At 42.8% G+C, this 23,920-nt stretch overlaps 1 protein-coding gene across 6 annotated transcripts in view; it reads left to right on the top strand.

Moving 5' to 3' along the window:
- The window catches only part of ltbp1 (latent transforming growth factor beta binding protein 1), a 304,945-nt gene that overhangs the window by 268,119 nt on the left and 12,906 nt on the right, over positions 1 to 23,920 (top strand). For all 6 annotated transcript variants that reach the window (XM_067988679.1, XM_067988681.1, XM_067988683.1 and 3 more), the window contains 5 exons: positions 393 to 521; positions 2,781 to 2,921; positions 5,303 to 5,443; positions 6,879 to 7,049; positions 22,386 to 22,547. In XM_067988679.1, the coding sequence (XP_067844780.1) occupies positions 393 to 521; positions 2,781 to 2,921; positions 5,303 to 5,443; positions 6,879 to 7,049; positions 22,386 to 22,547 (744 nt within the window). The remainder of the gene's footprint in view (positions 1 to 392; positions 522 to 2,780; positions 2,922 to 5,302; positions 5,444 to 6,878; positions 7,050 to 22,385; positions 22,548 to 23,920) is intronic.

Below are 23,920 nucleotides of genomic sequence, written 5' to 3'. Positions count from 1 at the left end.
GCTCTTTAGTTATCAACTCATCAACCTGTGGGAGTAGTTTTTCCCTATTTACCTTACCAAAACCCTTCAAAATGTTTTAAAACCTCTATCAGTTCTCCTCTTAACCTTCTCAGCTCTAATAATGAGTATAGTTAATTTTAAACCTGTACTCTATAGTTTTGCACTGATAGTCTATATCAAATAGCCTTCTAACATCTATATCACATACCTCTCAGCAGTGTATAGAACTGATGCTGGCAGATTAGCAACATCGTTGCCAAGGCAAACCACAATATCGGACAGGACTGATTGTGCGAGAGTGTTTCAGAAGGTACTGCAGTCTGATTTGATTAGAATCAGATGTCAATTTTCCAGTTGTTTACTATAAAAATTCACACATTTTCTGTTCACAGATGCTGATGAATGTGTTTTATTTGGACAAGAGATCTGTAAGAATGGATTTTGCTTGAACACACAGCCTAGTTACGAGTGTTACTGCAGACAAGGCTTGTATTATGATCCAGTTAAACTGCAGTGTCTTGGTAAGTTTGCTTCATAATTCATATACCATTAAAAATACAGCAAAAATATGACTATGTTGATGTTCGGATTACCGAGTTATTGATAGCTTAAGAAAAAGAGACAGAAATAGAGACAAAGTTGAAGAGCAAACGATTTCCACAATAGGCAAAAATAGTTAAGAGACATGACAAGATGTGGGTTTATTAAATGTGCACTGATCTGAACAAGGTGTGACCTGATAACTTTAAAACAACCAGTACAGAGGGGGGGAATTTCAGCTCCCCCACCTGGCGGAAACCAGGCGGGGAACGGTTAAAAGGGAGTGGGTGAAGTATCCACTCCGTTCCTGCTAGGCAGGGATTTTTACACGCCTGATTTTTCAGGCGTATGAGGCACCTTCTTAAGAGGCAGGAGCTTCATGCATTCATGCATCGGGGTCCAATTACATCGCATCCACTGCCTGGACTCTTTACCCCACCCACCCCTCCTCCTTCCCGACCCATTGACCACCCCGGAACCATCCCACCCCTCCCCCCGTCCCCACACTGACCTTGGGCCTAGCTCTGGGCTGCCTGACTTTCCACCGATTTGCCGGCCGGGGTTACTGCTGCTACCCCCGAATGGGCTGGCTATTTTACAGCCCCGGAGTTCAAATTCCCCACCCAGAAGGTCCACCTGATTTGTGTGGTATTTGTATAATTATTTCAGTGAGAAGACATCCAGCATAGATTCTCCAAATAGTAGTTTATTTTCCATACTTTAAAAGTGGCCTACTTACAGGACCAAAGACACAACAGTTACACATGAGGTTGGCCACCTATAGAGCTTAAATGCAGCACCACCCAATGCCACCATTTAAGCCCATAATAATGTGTCCATGTTCAGTGCCATTGTTCTGACATCCCAGCTTTTCAGAACTGAATGTGTGACGGTAAAAAAGAATGAAAGTGAATTCTCTACAAAATAGTTTTACTGTAAGAAAAAAGCAGTGAAAAAAAGGATCACAGATAACCTGCTGCTTCAATCTATGTGCAAAGTGACAATCAAGAGGTAAAAACAAAACAAAAAGCAATATTCTTTTATTCTCCACGTGACTGGTTCTAAGACTCATTTCAAATCTTTATTGCTGTCGAGAACCCTTAAGTTTAACTGTTCAGAGCCACAAAATTGAAGGAATTGAGATGAAAACAGGACCTGCTGGAAATATACAGCAGGTGTATAGAGAATAGACGGGTTTAATGTTTTAGGTGGTCACAAAATTAATGGTTCGACATCCGAATCGTCTTAACCCATCTTTTCTCTTTACGGATGTTGAGGAACCTACTGAGAATTTCCAGCCTTTTCTGTTGCATTTATCGCTAAGAAAGCAAGTCTGCTTTGTTTTTTGATCCCCAGCACCTCCCAATTTCCTCCTTTACTCTCCCGAAAGCAGTGGCTCAAACTGGGGCACAGTTGGTTGGCAGCAAGTTGCCCAATGCCTCGTGCAAGTGCCCACTTCACAGTGTGAGCCGCGACAGTGAGTGCCACGGGCTATTTGACTACAGTACAGCCCAGTGCTCCCCCTCATCTCCACATGTGTGCGCTTTCCAGCAGCAAACACAGCTCAGGAAACAGGAGCGGGAACCCTGGCCGATATCGAGTTTGTCCTCCATCACCCTGAAAAGTGAAGTAAATTGTACTCTCCCCCCACCTCTCCCATTGCTGCCAGAACCAAGATCTGCCATCTTAGCCCACACCAGGGACTGAAGCTGAGACTTTCCTGGTCTCCATTGCTCAGTACCACACCTCACAGTATAATTATCTATTGAACCTATGAGCAAGTTAACTTTTTTTTAATTCACTCTCGGGATGTGAGTGTCGCTAGCGAAGCCAGCATTTATTGCCCATCCCTTGTTGCCCTTGAGACAGTGGTGGTGAGCCTCCTTCTTGAACCGATGCGGTCCGTATGGTGAAGGTACTCCCACAGTGCTGTTAGGTAGGGAGTTCCAGGATTTTGACCCAGCGACCATGAACGAATGGCGATATATGTCCAAGTCAAGATGGTGAATGACTTGGAGGGGAACTTGGTGGTGATGGTGTTCACATGCACCTGCTGCCCTTGTCCTTCTAGGTGGTGGAGGTCGCGGGTTTGGGAGGTGCTATCGAAGAATCCTTGGCATCCTGTAAACTACAGTATTTAAATTATATTTTTACACATGCATGTTTTATTGTTACCCACTGGTCTTTTGCAACATTTATTTACCCAGTTGATACCCAGAACACTTTCATTTTATTTCTAGATATCGATGAATGTCAGGATGCGGCGAGCTGCACCAATGGGCAGTGTATTAACACTGAGGGCTCGTACAATTGTTTCTGCACACTCCCAATGGTCCTGGACACTTCAGGGAAACACTGCATTCAGCCTTCAGATTCTGGTGGTATGTTTCCCGCAGCGGGACTGAACCGAGCAACTGTTATTTTAGAAATGTTGCAGCGTATATAGTGCGAGACTTAAAAAATATTCCGTAGCTTCTGCAGACATGTTTACAGCACTTGGGGGTTGAATTCCCGTGGGGGTTCTTCGGATCATCGGCTTTAACATCGACAGAAGAGCCATGGAAATCCCGGAGAAAAGACATAAATAGCCTTCTGCTGAAGTTTTGACAGATGTTCGGGAGAACCCCCATGGAATTTCAACCCTTGGCGTACCTTTGTACTGATTCTTAGTCCTGCAGTAAGATACTGATAAAGGAGCATTCCTTTTGTAGCTCCGGCTGTATCTTTGGAGACTGGAGACTTCCTCAATTCCAGCTCTCCGTCCTGCTCAGCACAGGCTGAAGGCAGTCACGTGTAGTCTTGTGGATGCCATGGTAATTCTTAATTCCAACACCATCTATAATGTTTGAGGGGCTTCCTCCCTCCCAGGTTGAAGTGGCAGAACTTCTGGAAGATTCTGCCATGCCTGGTGCCCTTTTATCCTGCTGGGCCCCTACTTCTCACCCTCATTCGTATACTCGAACAGTAATTGGCTGGCATAGTACCCTAGTATACTCGAGCAGTAGTTGACTGGCATGGTACCCTAGTATATTCGAGCAGTAGTTGGCTGGCATAGCACTCTAATATACTTGCAGTAGTTGGCTGCCATAGCACCCGAATATACTTGAGCAGTAGTTGGCTGGCATAGTACCCTAGTATACTCGAGCAGTAGTTGGCTGGCATAGCACCCTAGTATTGTCGAGCAGTAGTTGGCTGGCATAGCACCCGAGTATACTCGAGCAGTAGTTGGCTGGCATAGTACCCTAGTATATTCGAGCAGTAGTTGGCCGGCATAGCACTCTAATATACTTGCAGTAGTTGGCTGCCATAGCACCCGAGTATACTCGAGCAGTAGTTGGCTGGCATAGTACCCTCGTATACTCGAGTAGTAGTTGGCTGGCATAGTACCCTAGTATATTCGAGCAGTAGTTGGCTGGCATAGTACCCTAGCAAATGTTCACGTGTAATAATGATAAACATATATTGCAAATTCTAACGTCTGCACTGGGCACATCATGTCCAGTGTGGATACGTGAAATGATCTCAAATGTTTTGCCAGGTATATTGGAAAAAAGGCAAATTTTCCTAAAACTTCTTAAATTGCTCAATAGTGCATTGGTAATGTATAAACACTCAATGTTCAAGGAACTTACGTCTAATATACAACAAAACTACCAGTAAATGTAATGAACTCAGTTTGTTGGCAGCATCGCAACTTGGTCAATGAGTGACCCACAGCACCGGTGATATGAAGATATTAGAAAATTCAGGGGTAATCACCTTGACTGGAACACATAATTGGCTTATGTTGATGCTTTTAGTCCCTATCAGGTTAATGTTTCTATACCCATTATATGATTATCAACGTAAATATTACCGACTCTCAAAAAATAGGGCCAGTTATATATTATGTGTGAGAATTTGCTGTTCGACAACAATTAAACTGACAATATCCTCTATATATAAATATTGTTAAAACATCAGATTTTTGCATCCATAAACTCTGTGGTCCCTGACATTGCAGCTGTATGAAGATACAAAAAAGTGAAATGTCTACCAAATAATTTTATCACAGCAAAGAACGGTGCTATAACCATTCCAGACAGAGGGGAATGGAGATGGCAAAAGAATGACCCCAAATGACTCATCACTAAAAACTAATCAATTAAAGGGAATTGGATAAATACTTCAAAAGGAAAGATTGGCAGGGCTACGGGGAAAGAGTAGAGGAGTGGGATTAATTGGATAGCTCTTTTCAAACAGCCGGCACAGGCACGATGGGCCGAATGGCCTCCTTCTGTGCTGTATGATTCTATGATTCTATAAAGACAAGAGGGGCCATTTTCCAGGGTCTGTGCTCAGATGAACCGGATTGTCTGAGCACAGCGGATAGAAGAAAATCTTGCTTTAAGGAAAATTGTGCGGGTTCCTCACACAAGCATGTGCTCCGACTTACCGATTTCATGGTGTGATATTCATTTCACCCAGGTAATCCAGTGCTCCAGGGCGCTGACCCAGGAAAATCTGTCCTAAGTCCTCTTGTGAAAATCAATACGTAGAAGAATATGGATGGCAACACTCTTTATTACATTTTAAATGACTAGCCTAAACATGCTCTTGTTTGGAATTGAATCCCCTAATTTAAGTATTTCAGAATCAGTACATTGGAGCCATCGTAGTGTTTTCATTTTATTTTTACCCAGTTGCGCTTTTCTGCTACCCATTGGTTCCTATGTAACATTTATTGACGCTGTTGATCCCCAATGTTTCCTTTCATTCCTAGATATCGATGAATGTCAAGATCCATCAAACTGCATCAATGGTCAGTGTATTAATACTGACGGCTCGTACAACTGTTTCTGCACGTACCCAATGATCCTGGACTCTTCAGGGAAACGCTGCATTCAGCCTCTGGACTCTATTGGTACGTCCCAGCAGCACAAACAAACCGTACAATTGTCATTGTTGCAAACACGTACATTCATTTTATGTTGCAAATTGTGTCAGATCTTTTAAAAAAGAGGCTTAAATTACATTGGCTTCAGCCTGTTTGGAGTTGCAATGTGTACGGTGGCTGTTATGTAGCTTGATCTGATAGATCAGGGGTGATGTCAGGAAGCACTTCTTCATACAATGGGTAGTGGAAATCTAGAACTCTCTCCCCCAAAAAGCTGTTGAGGCTGGGGGTCAATTGAAAATTTCAAAACTGAGATTGATAAATTTTTGTTAGCCAAGGGTATTGAGGGTTACGGAGCCAAGGCGGGTAGATGGAGTTGAGATACGGATCAGCCATGGTCTAATTGAATGGCGCAACAGGCTTGAGGGGCTGAATGGCCTTCTCCTGTACCTATGTTCCTAGTCCCATGATTGTGGTAGAGTACACTAAGCACCATTCAGAATATGCATTGTGGTTTTAGTTAATTGGATTAATTTTCTTCTCCCTCCCCTCCTTCCAATAATTGGTTGAGTTGTTTTTTTTTGTGTCCTTCACTATGAAACATTTACTGCTGTGTGAAGCCAAATAGAGATACACAAGGTGACATTAACACCAGCAAAAGTACCTTTAACTCCTGGACTACAGTTTTCCCATTGCACTAAGCCAGTGTAAAAACAACCAAAACTGTCAAACTCTCTCTGGCTCAATGGACTCCATTCCAGATATTTGCCTTCTCTTTTTGGGATTGAGTCTTCTTGGGTTAGGAGGGCTGTCTGTCACTGTTCCTTGTTGTTCCCCTATGTCTGTGTGCCACCCTCCTATTCCTGTAGAGACTTAACACTCAGATGTGAGATACATCGATATCTGACTGTGTTGTGTGAATCTGCTTCCCTGACTGCTGTGGGGGGTCAGGCACTGCTGAGGTACGTTCATCCGAAGTTTGCTAAGACGTGGAAAAGCAGCAGCTGTACAAACACCCATTGCCCTGCTGCCCGAGGCTTCTTACTTCCTATTTATTTTTTTGGACTCGTTTCACTGGTTTATCGGTGAATTGCCACCCACACAGAGGAAAATATTTTGTCTTTCATAGTTTGAGAGACCACTGAATGATCACTCCTGTGGAGGCTGGAGGCAGTTAAAACACATACATTACCCCATTTTGTTTTTTTTCCCACCAACTTTTTACTGTTTCAGTGCTTCAGGGTTTGCTTCTAACAATTTGACTATACTTTCCCTGCTGAATGGCCTACTCCTGTTCCTATGTTCCTAGAAACAAGAATTACACGAACCATGGAGCATGTGTGTGTGTGTGCGCTCACAGAGCAATGCTAATGCTAATACAATCTTGAATGTCGTCCTCAGATAGTGATGCTGAAGATTTTTTTTTAACTCTCTTCCTCCTTCCCTAACTTTGCTGCTTTAGAACAAACCGATGAAGCGGATGTATACCAGGATGTTTGCTGGCAGGACGTGAACAGTCAGGTGGTGTGTGGCTCACCTTTAGTGGGACAAAGGACTACTTATACGGAGTGCTGCTGTAGGTACGGAGAAGCCTGGGGTATGGACTGTGCCCTTTGCCCCATGAGAAACACAGGTGAGGCATATTAGCTCAGCCATCTTTAGTTAATGCTAAGAGTAAAGAAAAATGAAATGGCTAATGTTGTATTGTAAGAACATATTTCCCAGTAATTTCAGTGCAGATTGCTTCTCTGTAAACCTGAAGTAGTGATGTGAGAGATGGGCTGTTTTTTTTTAAGGGTTGCATGAATTCTATGCATTTGGACAATCAAAATCATGTGCTTTTAAAAAAGAAGCAAATTTAGTGCATTAAAATTGCTGGAAACACTGCACCTAAACCCATAGTAGCAATGGTGCTCTCTTAACCTGTGAAATTAGTCTTTTCTGACCATCGCAAAGATCGTTAAATATTAGCAGAAATCCAGTGGAGAAAAAGGACATCAGTCGGTTCTTTTGCATCACACATCCAATACTGAGATGGGTGTCGTCACTTACAGCCACTGCTGGCACAAAGATTGACTCTAAACAGAAGTTCATGATCCAATTTTGGGGTTCCCGTGATAATCCAAAGCTGCTTGAATTTCATTCTCATGACCTCATTTAGATCATGATTTATAATCATTTCCTGGTACTCATTAATTACTCCACTTTTAATCACACCACTTCAGAGTAACCGTTATTCTCTGTTTAGTAACTGGGATATGCTGACTGATAATCTGCAATATTTTGAACAAATGTCTACTCTTTTTTTGTTGTCTCTCTTTACTCTGTCTCAAGCTTAGAAGGGCAGTGTCAGCTGCCAGGGAGTGACAATTTTCCATTCTGAGTGACAATGGAAATTTATTGGCAATGCCCATCCTTATCTCGTCCAGCCCCATAATCCGCTGAGATTTCTGCCCTCCTCCAATTCTGACCTCTTGCGCAACCCCAATTTTAATCGCTGCTCCACTGGCAGCCGTGCCTTCAGCTGCCTAGGCCCTGAGCTCTGGAATTCCCTCCCTAAACCTCTCCACCTCGCCTCCTTTAAGACGCTCCTTAAAACCTACCTCTTTGGCCAAGCTTTTGGTCACCTGTCCTTTTATCTCCTTATGTGGCTCAGTGTCACATTTTGTTTGACAACTCTCCTGTGAAGCGCCTTGGGACATTTTATTACTTTAAAGGTGCTATATAAATGCAAGTTGTTGTTGTTGTTGTTGAATGGGTTGAGACTACCCAAACTGATTTCACATAGCACTTTACAGGCAGCAAACAGAAGACACTCTGGCCTCGGCTTTCCGGTCCCATCTCGCCAGTTTTCTGGCAGATCTGGGGAAACAAGGCAAGAAATGTCCTCAGAGACACACTCTGCCGCATCTCTGCTGCCCTTCCCCTTTTCTGAAGCACAATCCCTGTGATGAAAAATCCTTTTCCCTGTCTCCCCCCCGCCCCCCCCCTCAGACGTTTGCAAATGACGTAAAAATGAGAGAACTCTAGAGACAGCAGCATGTTTACTCCTAATGATGTTATGACACAATGTCACGCATGGTTGGACAGTTAGGTTGCTCTCCCGAGACCCAGGCTGCAGTATAAAAGCATTACACACGAGCCTGTCCTGGTAAATATTTTTTGTACATTTATTCAGAGAATGCACAGTAACATACCTGTCTTATTTTTAAATTACTCTTTTAAAGCATTGAAGTGGTAGCTTTCCCTGGGAGACGTTACACACACAGACATATACTGGGAGCAGTTCTTGATGCTGGAAGTTCCTTCCCGATTAATGGACAATAATGCGACAAATGTGAATTTATTTAACATTATATCCACCGACGTGCACTGCTTCTGAAATAAACCCAGACATGAAACCAAATCCACGGGGCTGGTCCCTTTATTCCAGCACCAAACTGAAGTGCAGGAATTTACTGAGTTTAGGTCGTATGTTGTAAAATGGACTGGTGCAGATACCAGGTTTGCTACTGCCACCTACTGACAGTATGAGCAAAGCAATCAATAAGATCATCAGGATTAAATCTGGTATAACTGAGAAGTCCAATACTATACCAGTAAGAACAAATTGTCGAATTTCCAAATTCACATTCTAAAAACCTAACCTTTGCCTACGTAGTAACAGTGACTCCACTTCAAATGTTAATTCATTTGTAGTGAAGTGCTTTGGGATATCGCGAAGGCATTATACAAATGCAAGTCTTTTTTTTTCCCTTCCTAACCATAACTGAAAAGTCTTAATGCAGTCAGGATTCTTGGGTTACATGCAGCTGTCCACCTGCTATGTTGGCAGTGCTCCCGTGCGACCACATACAGCAGGATATCTGGCAGTAACAACAGGGTTTTAAGCATTTAACCCTTGTACTACATAATAGACAAGTAGGAATTTAAAGACCATTAGCTGGTCCCAAAGCAGAAAATATCATTCACCATTCTTGCCCCTCAATCACCTCCTCTGTCAACTATCCACTCAGCTCCCTCTTGAATTTGTTAACATACAGTACTAGCAGATAGATTAAAACATTCTCCATAATATTTTCTAAGAGTTCTTGGAGGCATTTGTCCTTGTACTGAAGGTGCCTTCTTGAGACCTCCACTCATGCTGTAGAACCTTGCAGTTATAGGGGTGCAGGAAGAGGTAACGAGAAGGCATTCTCAGTAACAGAGGTAAGTGCCATTCTAAAATTAGCAAAGCTCTATTTTTTTTTAAAAAAACACAATGAAATCACTTTCTAAAACAATCTGTCTTTACTCATAAAAAGAAAGAATAAATATTTAGTGTGCAAACTGGTTATCAACTGTCTTGCACTATCGCACAAAGTCAGAATTACCCTGCTGTATGTTCCTGGCATCATAAGATCACGAGAGAGATAGGAAGGACGGAGATCATTCAGCCCAGCTTAGTTCATCCATCCAGAAAGACCCTGCACTACCCCTATCACAATATTCAACTGTTCCTTAAATATTCCAAGGTTATTCCTTCCACTATCTTACCTAAAAATCGATTCCATTCCATCTTGTTGTTTGAACTTCTTGACATCATGACATCCTAAATTTGCCTTGTAAGCCTGAGCATACAATTCTGAGATCGAGACAAGGAGGCCAATTTTAGCAATGTAGACGCTGACACATCATTGTCCGTCTCCTACGACCCAAACTATAGAAAGAAAGAACGAACTTGCATTGATATAGCGCCTTTCACATCCTTAGGACATCCCAAAGCGCTTCACAGCCAAGCAATCACTTTTGATGTGCAGTCACTGTTGTTTTGTAGAGAAATGAGCTGTTATTTTGTGCATAAGGGACAAAATAGCCTGTTTTTGGTGGTGTTGGTTAAGGAATAAATATTTTCTAGGACACTGGGAAAACTCCCCTGCTCTTCTTTGAACAATGCCATGAGATCTTTTACAGCCACCAGAACAGGCAGACAGAGTCTTAGTTTAACATATTAGATGGTACCTGCAACAAGTGTCATCCAAGACTATGTGCTCAAATTCTAGAATGGAGCTTTTTACTTAATTTGTTCTTGGAATGTAGGTGTCACTAGCAGGGCAGCATTTATTGCCCATTCCTAATTGCCCTGTGGACATTAAGAGTGAACAACACCTTGTAGGACTGGAGTTGCATGTAGTCTGCATCAAGAAAGGGCTCATTCCCTATCTTGAAGGACATTAGTGAACCAATGGTTAATTTTCCCGGCATCTTTTTACAAATTACCAGATTTATTGAATTGAATTTCAAACTTTGCTGCGGTGAGATTTGAACTCACAACCTGTAGGTTACTAGCCCAGTACCATAACCACCAGGCTACCACATGCAAAGCCACAACCTGACTCAGGGCAAGAGTGCTACCAAACGAGCCAAGCTGACACTTGAAGCACTAAATGTACAAGTGTTCCTCCCAAAAATGCTGCAAACACACAACAAAGTCAGACAGCATCATAGTTTGGATCATGGGAGAGCACCATCCATGAGCCAATTCCCCATATTTACACTGTTAAATCTATCTCTCTTATCCTGCGGATAGCTACATAGACTCATGGAAAATTGAGTCTATAATTCTGCTGCCAGATTTGGCAATGTAAATGTGGGAATTGGGCACATGGATACTGCGTTCTCGCCATCCGAGCTAAACAAGCAGCAGTGGAAGAGTATACTTAAGGTTCCTTCGGATATCAACAAGAGGTGGGGGGTGGGATAAGGTCCATGATCGAATAATTATATATGTGCGTGTACACGTACACATATATGTTATAAAAAAAGAAAATACGACTAATGTTTAGGATGGAGTCTCTTTGTTACAAGGATCTGAAATGCATTACATTGAACAACACCCACACACATGCCACCAGTTCCCAAAGTGCACATCTTAGCCAGCTGACTACAGTCTGAATGTGAATGATCGGAAAATCATGAGCACCGCGCACCCCAATTTCTAATGTGAGCATCTGGCAGGCAAGGCGCTCTCACCGAGACAGAATCTGGCCTGACTGCGATGGTCCCAGCGACTGGATAGTCTGCAGGCACTCTCTGACTGCTCACATGGGAATAATGGCGACCAGCACCCGTAGAACCATTCTCTGTGTAAGGAGTCAATCACTTCGGGGGCGGAGCAGAGGAAATTGGCAAAGAAAAATTATATAATTGTAGGGGGGAGAAAGTACAAATGTATTTTAGACCAAAAAAAAACATTTTAGTGTTCAAGAAAACAGTGCTCTCCATTCATAGAAACAGGAGTTGGCCATTCGGCCCCTTGACCCTGTTCCATGCTATTCAATTAGATCATGGCTGATCTGTATCTTAACTCCATTTACATTCGCTGTGAATACTTTCTTCTCATTACTTTCTCTGCTTTTCAGATGGTTTGCACCAAGCTCTCTGTGGGATTTCCTTTTTCTTGCCCTACTTTCTAGTTTGTTCTGCTTCTAATCTTTTTTAAATTTGCTTTTAGAAAATGTAAGTATTGTCACAGGCACTGAAACAACACAACTGTAGCTGTCAGATTGAGTGTGTGATGACGAGTTGCTTCATCTGTTATTTATATTACAGCGTCCTCTGCACTTTCCCAACAACATTCGCAGTGATATTTACTCTCCCAAGGGCATGGTAACATTGTTGGCACATTACTAAAATGATGACCAGATAAAAATGATGAATGTTGTCAAAACTGTTGTAATACGGAATGAAATGTGCTCTGCCTTGCTTTTATTATCGTTGTAGTATTACAGACCATACACAGTAGATCGTCCTTATGAAGCTGTCAATGGGGGTGTTCAGGAAGTGTTAGGGGGAGCCTCTTATACAAGTTCTGTATCAGGGACAGAGCTGTACAAAGTCTGTGCTTTACCAGAGGCTGTGGTTTATCACAGGACGCTAATAAAATGGTTTCTGATATTAGATAATGTAAACTGTGTTCAGACACTGCAAGGTGCAAGATGTTGCATTCCTTAAGAGATTAAATGCACCAAGTAAATGGTCATCTTAGCAAAATGGAATATAAGCAATTTCATAATACTAAGAGTAAATGCATCAAGTAAATGGTCATTTTAGCAGACTGGGATCTAAGCAATTGCATAATACTAAGAGTGACGCAGTGCTGACTATGAATTTCTAAATATCTTGTGAGGCGCCAGGTAAAGATTGCATAGGAAACTAACCATAAAAGCCAAACCAAATGCTTCACATTAAAGGCTGTGGATCAACCAAAAACAGTGTCACCTAAAGTTTTAGGTAATTGATGGAGAAGTGAAAGGCAGGAACTCACCAGAGAGGACAACTTGATCCAAAAACAGCGTTGTGTTGTGGTTTGGCTATCGTGTCTCTAGAAAATGTAAGTCTGCCAAAACAACTACTAGACTAATCATTTTTAGAAAAGGAACCCAGCAGCAAAGGCCAGACATAAAAGCATTCGGCTTGAGATGTAATACTGAAACCCTGTAGATTAGGAAGGTCCCCCCAATTTGATCTCTCGTCTGTGTTGGCTGATCTCAGCCTGAGGCAGCAGCAAGGGCAACAGGAAGGAGGAAAAAAATCAGTATGGCTTCCTGTTCCAGATCACGATCCAGCGATTGCATGCTGGAAGGTGCATGTGTGTAGCCAGTAGGTGAGGGTAAAATCAGACTGGGTTGTGGTGCCCTCCCCACAGTCAGATAACCCACCAACATCTTTTACTAACACATGTGGGCGCCATGGGGCCGTGGAACTGACTACAGTTTGAGTCACCAGCTTCAGGAAAGGAGGAAGGGAGGCGATTGAGGGGGGGAGAAGCATAATCTCCAAATTACTTCTGCACCCCTGGAGTACTGTCCATACTCGCAGATAAAGACTAGAAATTTATCTTCCGTTTTGGGGCTACAAATGGGGTCTGGTGGTTGTCCTGGACGTAGGTCATATCCCCTCTTGGGTTTTCCTCCTGGCAAAAGTATTTTGCCAAAGTTGATGCATCGAGTTGTTCCGCTCGGTCAGCGCTGAGATATTTAAATAGCATCTCCCCTTCACGACATCAGCTCAGGCTCTCACCGGCAGCAGAATAAACGCAAGGAGGGGGAATTTAAATTCAGCAGTGGGAGCCAACATTGAAGTTGGGATGGAGAATGGCATTGGTTGAATTGGGAAAAAGAGAGAAAGTGTATTTGTGGATGCTGACTGACGTAAAGATGAGAATTTTGGTTAGTGGAAGCTTTGTAAGGTTGACCCTCTTCTTGTACGAGAGTATTGAATTTTTTCAGGATTTTTGGATGGAATTTTGGGGGAGTCTTGTCTGATAAATAGTTCATCTTATGCACGATTGTATTCGGTGAACTATCTGAAATGCAATGAATAATGCAGAAGTGTCCAAATGTTTTCTCTTTGTGGGCCACTTAGCTGCATTGAAGTAGCCTGTTATTTTTCTTAATCAGCAGCCAAGACATAGGACACCTCTATAACTAATGTGAAGCACGACAAATCCTAAATTCACCAATGAAGGAACATCCATTTCCCACCAATGAGGTAGAAACCCTTTTAGGAACATAGGAACAGGATTAGGCCATTCAGCCCCTCGAGCCTGTACCGCCATTCAGTTAGATTATGGCTGATCTGTATCTTAACTCCATCTACCCACCTTGGTTCCGTAACCCTTAATACCCCTTGCCTAACAAAAATCTATCAATCTCAGTTTTGAAATTTTTACTTGACCCCCAGCCTCAACAGCTTTTTAGGGGAAGGTGTTCCAAATTTCCACTACCCTTTGTGTGAAGAAGTGCTTCCTGACATCACCCCTGAACGACCTAGCTCTAATTTTAAGGTCATGCCCCCTTGTTCTGGACTCCCCATCAGAGGCAATAGTTTCTCTCTATCTACCCTATCAAATCCTTTAATCATCTTAAACACCTCATGTAGATGACCCCTTAATCTTCTATACTTGAGGGAATACAAGCCTAGTCTATGTCCTCATAATTTAACCCTTTTAGCCCCGGTATCATTCTGGTGAATCTGCGTTGCACCCTCTCCAGGGCCAAAATATCCTTTCTGAGGTGCGGTGCCCAGAACTGAATGTAGTACTCCAAATGGGCTCTGCACAACTGTATAACTTCCACCCATTTGTATTTCAGCCCTCAACATTTTTCCACCAATGAGGCAGCAGCCCTTTTCCACCAATGAGGCAGCAGCCCTTTTCCACCAATGAGGCAGCAGCCCTTTCCAAGCTGCTAACCCGCTCAAACAGGCCAAAGCAGCAGCGTATGAAACGGAGACACAGTATAGAAACCGAGTCACTGGGGCTTTGTGAGCTGGGGTGCCGATGCCTTGAGGGCTGCGGACGGCCCTCAGGACATAGCTTGGACACCCCACTGATACAGACTGTTGATTTGTCCAGTTTAAACGAGACATTCTCCATAGCTGTGAAGGTTCGGAAAAGCTTTGATAATTGCCAGCCGATATGTTACGCTTGGATAAAGCTCAAAGTCTTTAAAACCACAGGACCGATGCAGTTAACTTTTCTAATTTCTTTTCTTCTTTTGCCACATCAGAGATTAATAGAAAATGATGCATCGAGTCCAACAATTTATGACTTGGAACATTAGCAGCACCTTCTCATTTGAACAAGAAATACATCAATCTTTTCTGGAAAACTGAAGAAAACAGTTCTTTTATTTTTAGAAAAAACAGAAAATGCTGGAAATTCAGAGCAGGTCGATCTGCATTCAAAAGCGTTCGTTGTGTAACCCTTCATCAGGACAGTATCCACAACATTAACCCATCTTTCCGATGCCGATCGACCTGCAGAGTATTGCCACTATTTTCTGTTTTAATCTCGGATTTCCAATTTATCTCTTAATTTTGTGAAGACTTTTGAGGAGACCAATGTTTGTTCCTTTGACGCAGAAGTGATTTCTGCATTGCATTATTGATTGAAACTAGATCTCATTTTTTTTTAAAACCCAAATTTAGTCCATCTCCACTTCTATCAGTGTAAAATGTATTTTTTTTTTGGTGGCCGTTTTGGTCAATAATCTCAGAGTTTGTCCATGAGTTTATGGTGAGAAGGCATCAATAATGTAAGATTCAGCACCCTCTGCTCACACTTAAACCTGATGCATTGTTTCATAGTTCTACAAATGTGACTAGCTATGCAGATGTCTGGATCCAGAGAGGCAGGTGCCAAGAACTGGGGTTAGAAGATAGGACCAGACATTGCTTGCATACTTCAGCAGTAACTGACGGGGATATGGACTGTCTTGCCAAATTGAGGATAAACTGAATAATTAAAGGCTAGGAGCAGAGTGATTCCATCAATTTTCCACGCTGGATGCCATTTGGCAAGAAAGTTTGCAGGAAGTACATTATTGTTGTTCAATCCATTTTAAGGATTGTTACGTTTCAGTTTAATGTTCGTTCTTTGTGTGCTTATATATTTTTTGAATTCACCTCACAAAGCGTTCCCGCCACTGCCATCATCACTGAATCCAGTAATGATAATCTCATTGCCATTATGACGTCAGGGTCTCCTCCATCAAGCTTCAAACGCCTTTGGTCAGCAACTGAGGACGCCATTTGGCCAGTTTGCTTTCGTTATTCAAAATAAGGCACGACTGAGTAAGGAGGACAGCCTTGTGTGCAAATATTAGTGTTCAAATACTGAACACATATGCCATTCCTGCATCCACAATTTCAACAGAGGCATTAACTAATTTATCCTAAAACAGAAGATGAAGGAACTGCATGTGAATGCATTAAGTATAGGCCAATATTCAGATTTTTGAGGCCTAAATGGATCCAAAAAAGAAAAAAAGCGGAGGTGGTTAAGTAATTTTAGCCCTGTTAGCAGACCCCACAGGAAAAATTCCAATAATGTGTATGTACCGAGGAATTGTGCTGTGGCTCACTGCCTACCTGCTCTGTCTGGTCCATATTTCAGAGTTCTCTTGATATCCGAGAAAAACCAGACAGGAAAAAAAAATTATCTTCCAAAGCATTCTGGCAGCAATGGGCGAGCAATCTGCCTTGGCAGAATCCTTTCAGAGTCTGATGTTGTCTGCTCCTCCGTAGATGGCAAACTTATTTCAGAGTTCTTAAAGATTTCATCATATCATAATAAATGTGGCGCCTTAAGTGGCAGACATGGATTGGCCCAAATATGGTCTTTCACTGCTGAAGATTCCTTTCTCGAATTGTTTCATGATGTTTCTGCGGAAACTTAGAAAACAGAAATTCACATTGGCAGCAATCACGATTAATGGAAATACCTGAGCAAATTAAACATTTGAATTGGACTCAATACTTAAAGTATTATATTGCAAATTCCAGATTGGTTCTTGTATATTACAATACACTCATCGTGATCGGACTTGTTTTTAATGTATTTTCAGGTATTTTCAGCCCCTTTCTCCTGCATGCTCACAAGTATGAACACAACAAGAATGGAAGCATTTAAATTGTTTCCATGCTTTTGGTCTGTTCGGTCTACTGTATATTGGAATATTTTTTATCCAAGCTTGTAATTGTAACCTCCTGTTCCGCTCTGCCTTTGCTGCTTCACTCCTTCTCTACGCCTCTTATTTAGTTTCTCATCTCAGTCTATATTCTCTGTTGCCTCAAGTTCCTCTCGCTCTGCTGGGGAAGTAAGTAGAATGGCTGCAGCAGGCTTTGGAGGGCTGCTGCAGCATAATGTGTCCAGCAGCCTCTGGGGGGAGGCGAAGATGTGGGGGGGTGGGGGGAGTGAGAGAGATCTGGCAAATTGGATCAATTGCTCTGTAATCAATTCTGTTTCCTTCAGAAGATTTAAAATTTAAATCTCCGCTGCCCATTGCAACGCTGGACACAAGTAACATCCCTGGCATTTAGCATTGCTGAGGTGTGAATGAGAGACGCAGATGTTTAATGATGTATTTTGTTTCATTTGTCTCTCAACAACAACTAGCAATTACATAATGCCTTTAACGTGGAAAAACACCCTGAGGTGATTCACAGGCGTAGGGGGAAAAAAAAAATGCACGCCAAGCCAAAGAAGGAGATACTAGGAGGCCTGGACTAATAATCCAGAGAATGTGAGTTCAAATCCCACCGTGGCAGTTTGACAATTGAATTCATGTTTAAAAAAAATAGCTGGAAATAAAAAAGTAATCTGGTATCGGTAAAAAATGACAATGAAACTATCGGATTGGTGTCACTCCGGTTCCGAAACTCAGTTGTATCAAATCGCTACAAAGAATAATGGACTCCAGCGGTTCAAGGAGGCCCACCACCACCTCAGGACAAATAGCGATGGGCAGTAAATGCCGGATTTGCTCGCGACACCCACATTCCAAGAATGAATTGGGAAAAAATGGAGGGATGACCAAAAGGTCGGCCAAAGAAGTGGGTTTTAAGGAGGGTCTTAAAGTAGGAGAGGGAGGTGAAGAGGCGTAGGGGTTTAGGGAGGAACTTCCAGAGCATGGGTCTCGATGGCTGACGGTATGATTGCCAATGGTGGGACGAGGGGAACGGGGGGCAATGTACAAGAGGTCAGAGTCAGAGAAGTTGAGAGTTCGGGGGCGGAGGTTTGTAGGGCGTGGAGTGATAATTCACCACATCGTAGAGAATGTCATTCGTAACTTTGGTTAAGACCATTTTGGTGCCGTGGGAGGGATCTCATTATAGGACGTCCACCTATAGTACTATATGCCTGACATCGCTTGTGACAGAAAGTGGTAGGGGCAAATGGACAGCCAGGTCTGTCACAGTCCACTCAAGTTACGCTGGGAAGCTGGTGTAACTCAAGCCGGAAATGGTGTCCAGACTTTGCTTAAACTGAGAAATATCAGTTAGATTGCCCAGTTTCTTTTTCTTCCCTCAGGTATTTATTTCCTGTTTGATGTTATGAGCAAGTTATTGGTTGTGTAATTGTCCTGCATCCTGGCGTTTGCTTCTTGACTGAGGGTCGCCCACAATAGGAAATGTTCTTGAAAGTTGGCTCGTTTGTACAGATTTCATATTGTGTGCTCCAACTGCCCTCTAGTGATCATTCCATTCAGGAAGACTAAGGCTTAGCAAGGTCTTCCCTCACAGTCAATGTGAAGCTAACAGACAAAGTGCAATGAATGAAAGATTTCCCTTTGCCTTAAAAGACTAAAACTGACCTCAATACTGCACTTGTGTTATTGATGCAATGTGTTCTTGGATACTGATGTATTGAAGTACATTATAAAATGGGCAAATATCCATTGGTGCACTGCTAGCCAGATACCTGCAAGAGACCTGCAGAGGCATCGCACCCCAAAGCAAGAGGCCCCGAAGAGCGATATAAATTAGTCCTCACGCCTCCATGGGCAGCTTGCCTGAAGGGAGATCCCAACTTTGGGCTGCCTGTATCACCAGCAGCGGCCCTCGTGGTGAGTCCCAAGAGGGGGATTGGAGCTGGCTACGGTGGGGTGGGACGGGGTGGGGACGATAGCGACTGCTGAGGAGTGGGGGAGCACTCGTGCTAGTCCTGGCTCCATAGGAAGGTGTTTTTAAAATCAAAAAGTTACCTTTGGTTGGGGGCCGCACAGCCCGCTGAAGGATCCTGAGCAGGGCGGGCCCGACGCCTTCCCCATTGAAGAGGTGATCAATTTGTCAAAGGGGTCCTATACGGGCGTTAGGCTCCTAATTTACATATTCAAGGGGCCTAATGTCTGTTTTAGGAGTCCGTCTGCTAAATTGGTATGCTTTGCGCCCATTTTACACCCGAATTACATAACAATTGCCACGTTCTTGTTTCTACCCACCGACCTCTGTGGGAAATGCACACATGTGGACCTTCGACTCTGTGATGCCCTCCTGTGATTAAAGATCCTGATCAAACCCAGTGCCAGTATTCACACATGAATAATAACCACTGGAGCAACGTAGCCCAGCAAGGGATTAACACCTTTGAGAGAAGGGGAGGGGAGAAAATCGGCAAGAAAACCATTTTTAAAAAATTAGGTTTAGAAGGTAAATCAGGATGAACCTTTTTTTTTGCCCAAAGACTAATAGATGGCGGAATAGATTACCAGGTAAGGCTGTTAAAGTAGACAGCTTCTAAATTGGTTCAAGAGATGGTTGGATGCGTTTCTGTAGGGACGTGGTATTGATAGATAAGGGGAGTAGGTGAGGGTTGATATTTGGAAAAAGGGACAGACTTGTTGGGTTTATGGGCCTTTTCCCATTCCATTAATTCTTCTGGGAAGCATCAGCAGCCTCAGCACACTGCAGAATCTCTACAACCAGGACACACACAAATAACATACCGCAGATGCTGGAAATCTGAAACAGAAAATTCTGATCAGGCAGCATCTGTGGAGAGAGGGAAAAGTTAACGATTCAGGTCGATGACCCTTCACCAGAACTTTTTGTCCTTTCTTTATATATATATTGTCTGACCTGCTGAGTGTTCTCCAGTATTCTCTTCAGCTAGGAACAGTTTCATGATTAAAAAAAATAGGATATTAGAACTGAATTGATGTTGGTTGAATGAGATTTAATACCACCGGGACAGACAATAAGCTTAGGGAGAACAACACATATATTATTGAATAGGGGATGGGGGAAGGATCAGTGAACTGGTACTCATAACAAAGTATAATAACGAGAGACTAACTTGTGATTATGAGATTAGCGCAGAAACCACATCCTGCAGTGCCCGCCAGTACCTAGTGGTTTATATAATCTATTGTGCTATTAGCTCCATGAGTATGGCAGTGTGTGAATAACTAGGAGCTTTGAGTTAAACCTTCAATCACTTCTTGCCTACTTTGTGTTGGGGGAAAAAAAATCTTTATTTATTCTTCATACGTGTGACCTTTCAGCACATCCATCTCTTCCCACTTTCTAATTCTGCTTCCTTTTTTTAATCAGGTTCTTTGTTCTGTTCCTGCCTTTTTTTCCTTTGTTTCTATACACTTGCTTAATAGCTTACATTTGACTTGCAAATTGGTTCTGAGAATTACTGGCCTCCCCCTACGTTTCTGTTCTCTTGAAAACGGTAGAGAGACTATTCAGAATTTTTATTGAGTCAGGGACAGAAGTCACTAGGCAAATTTTTAAAAAAAACTTTTCTTTGGCTTAAAAAGAAATCAGAATGCTGGTATATGTCAGATGGTCTAATGGACTTCGGAAAAGACGATTTCTGTCACTTGATGTACCGCATTAGAGGAATCTTGTTGGTCCCACCCACCCCTCCTGAAAATCCTGTATGCCCCTCAGTTAATGGGACGGGCATTAAAATTTGCTGCTATGTTTGTGGACTACTAAATCCCATTAACACAGCATGTCAATGTGTTATCACTACTGAATGCGATAAATTCAGCAACGTTATGGTCCCGGCAGGGAGGGTGGGCTGGAGATAGGGCTGCAAAACCATGACACGATTCTCTGACCCGAACTTCCTTCCAGCATGGCTGTGCTCTGGGAGTGCAGCATTCCTGAAGGGACCCTAATACAACAGAAATAAGAATAAAGACTTGCCTGTTAACCAGTACACTGATGAGTCTTGGCAGCTCAGAGGTGTGCGAGTTGAGTTAATATTTGTAGGTGCAGTTAACCCAAGATATTTCAATAATTATATTATTTCATCTGTAGGATTTATTTCCTTTGCACTGTCGTGTATTTAAAAAATGCATGGAAATCAGAAAAATCCCTTGTAACTTCGATTCTGTTTTTTTTTTAAAGTACTACTAACATTGGGACTCTCTTTTGGATGGTATTTTGGCGTAGACCCCAACAAATTCTTGTCCCTACACAGCAGCCAATTTGAAAATTATGCCAGCTGTGAACGTTTAACATTTTTAAAAAATTCAGAGGGTTTGCTTTTGGGAAAATGATTGTAGGCTTCTACGGCCACCTCTTATTTCGATGTTGGTCTCCTGTAACTACCTCCCCGTTCCCACCGTCAGCCTTGGCTCAGTGTTAGCCCAGGCCGGGGCCTAACCACATAATCTAGGCTGACACTTCAGTGCAACACTGAGGGAGTGCTGCATTGTTGGACGCACTGTCTTTTGAATGAGACCAAGAACCTCACCTGCCCTCTCAGGTGGATGTAAAAGATCCCATAGCACTATCTGAAGAAGAGCAAGGAGGGTGTCCTGGGCAACATTTATTTCTCAACCACCATCAACAAAAACAGATTATTGGGTCATTTATTTCATTGCTGTTTCAGGGACCTTGCTGTGTGCAAATTGGCTGCCATGTTTTCCTACAAAATAACAGTGATTATACTTCAAAAGCAATTCATTGTCCGTAAAGTACTTTGGGACGTTCTGAGGCTGTGAAAGGCATTTTATAAATGCACGTTCCGTCTTTCCGTACAAGAATTTTTGGCTTATAAATCAGAAATTCCTGTAGACAATTCCTTGAAAAGCTGTACAATTTTTATCGGTAAACAATAACACTCTCACAGTTGCTGACTTTGGGCACTTAAGATTTGTTGGCACTGTTACACTTGAATGCAACCACCTTTGCCTCCCCCTGTTCCCACTACAAAAACCACATCTGAAGCTACATAACACAAGGCATCACAGGGAGGGAGGGGAATGGGATGCAGCTGGTAAAACGAAGTGATCTTTTAAAGTTTGTGGTTGATCTGAAATTAAATGAGTGGTGCCTCGTATTGCTGCTGCTGTGGTACAGCAGACTTTGCAAGGGTGCCTGCCAGGGGAAGGGAAGGGCAGGGCAGAGATGGGGAAGGAAAGTTTGCAATTTGGTTTTAAATTGTTGAAATGAAGTCTCAGTGTCGCAAACTAAACTCACCAGTAAGGAAGTCAAGTCCAACAACAATGATGACTGTGTGTCAACTGTTGAGACACTCTTGACATGTTTATCTCTACACAGCAGTATTCCTGGTTTCACGGTCTGTCTGCAGATGAACAAACAAGCAGTCGTGCCAAAATATGTTACATCAACTCCGTTTCATTCTCTCGTCCTTTTTATTCTTTTTTGTTTATTACCGCAGATGATTATGCACGACTTTGCAATCTTCGCGTTCCTGGGAGACGGCAAGAATACGGCCAGGATGGATTGACAGCCTACCAGCCCGACTATTTGGTCCCCGCACCCGAATACGGTTCACAGCAATCACTTCGTGGACTCCTGCCATCCTTTGAAGATGGACGGCGTAAGTAGGACTCTCCTTTCAATGAAATACTTCATTTATTTTGTTTTTCTTTAAAACGCCAAGACAACAAATACCTAAATTAAATCTAGAAAAACCTTAAAAGGGTTTGAAAGTAAGAGCAGGAGAATGAGATTAGGTGGATAGCCCTATGGGAGCCAGCACAGGCACGATGGGCTGAATGTGTTGTAAAATTCTATAATTCTAAATCATTACTATGTAAATAGCAAATGAAGGGCATGTACATGTGATCTGTGCAGGACATGCTGATAAATGTAAAATTTGTGCAAGAATTTTCGTTAAGTTTAAACCTCAGTAAGAGCAGTAGCAACCTTTGAGGGTTTGAGTGCAAACACAAAGGAAGTGCAGTGAAGTCTTCCCTGCTGACCAATGGAGACAGCCATAGCGAGTAGGGATGGGAAGGATTGACACTCTAAGGTAAGGTCTTTGACGGGCTTTGCAGAAAATACGAGCGATGTGAAGGAGAGTCTTACCTTGGCACTCCTGGTGAGATCATTAAACGTCTTGCGGCACTGCAGCCAGGTTCTGGTGAGAATGCCGATGGTATTAACATTTTATCCCACCTCTCGCCATGCCCGTTCATCAGTTTGCCACGGCACCCATCTACCATCTGTGGAGAAGAGAACCTCTCTTCTGATGTTAGCCCGCTCCACCAACATCTCCAACTCAGGGCCCTACTGAATCTCGTGTTGCCTGCTGCACGGTAGTGCTGCTTCTCTCGGTTCCCCACAAACAAAAGCACCTCCCCTTTAAGCAGGTGTAGGCCTTTAAGAACCTGTAGCTGCGGCCGATTTCCCGTCTCCTAATCGGCGAGGTGCCTATGGGCAGCACGTTGCATGCTGGCAGCTTGCCTCCAGCTTGATAATGACTGGTCCCCAGCTCCCCACTGCCCACCCCCCTCACCCCAGCCAGTTTTATAAGATTAAAGCCAAGTAAACTATACAAACATTAGAATTTTTTTTAAAAACCTTAGATAGTCTTTGCAGTTTGAGCTCGCATGTTCCTGAATGTTTTTCATCATCCAATTTCTATAATTTTGTCTTTTAAAAAGCATTTGGACAGTTACATGGGTAAGATGGGTATAGAGGGATATGGGCCAAGTGCAGGCAATTGGGACTAGCTTAGTGGTATAAACTGGGCGACATGGACATGTTGGGCCGAAGGGCCTGTTTCCATGTTGTAAACTTCTATGATTCTATGATTCTAATCACTTCTTATTACAAATGTTGCCGTCCGAGAAACATTTCGGAATTTTTTTTGTACTCTTCAAGAATGGATTTAAATTGGAATCTCTGCATAATTCATAGGCGGCAGATATCGCTACATAAAATGACCAGCTGTGAAATGTATGTATT

Source organism: Heptranchias perlo, chromosome 8 (assembly GCF_035084215.1).
Source record: "Heptranchias perlo isolate sHepPer1 chromosome 8, sHepPer1.hap1, whole genome shotgun sequence".
Classification (NCBI taxonomy): Eukaryota; Metazoa; Chordata; class Chondrichthyes; order Hexanchiformes; family Hexanchidae; genus Heptranchias; species Heptranchias perlo.
This window is presented reverse-complemented; position numbering and strand designations above follow the sequence as displayed.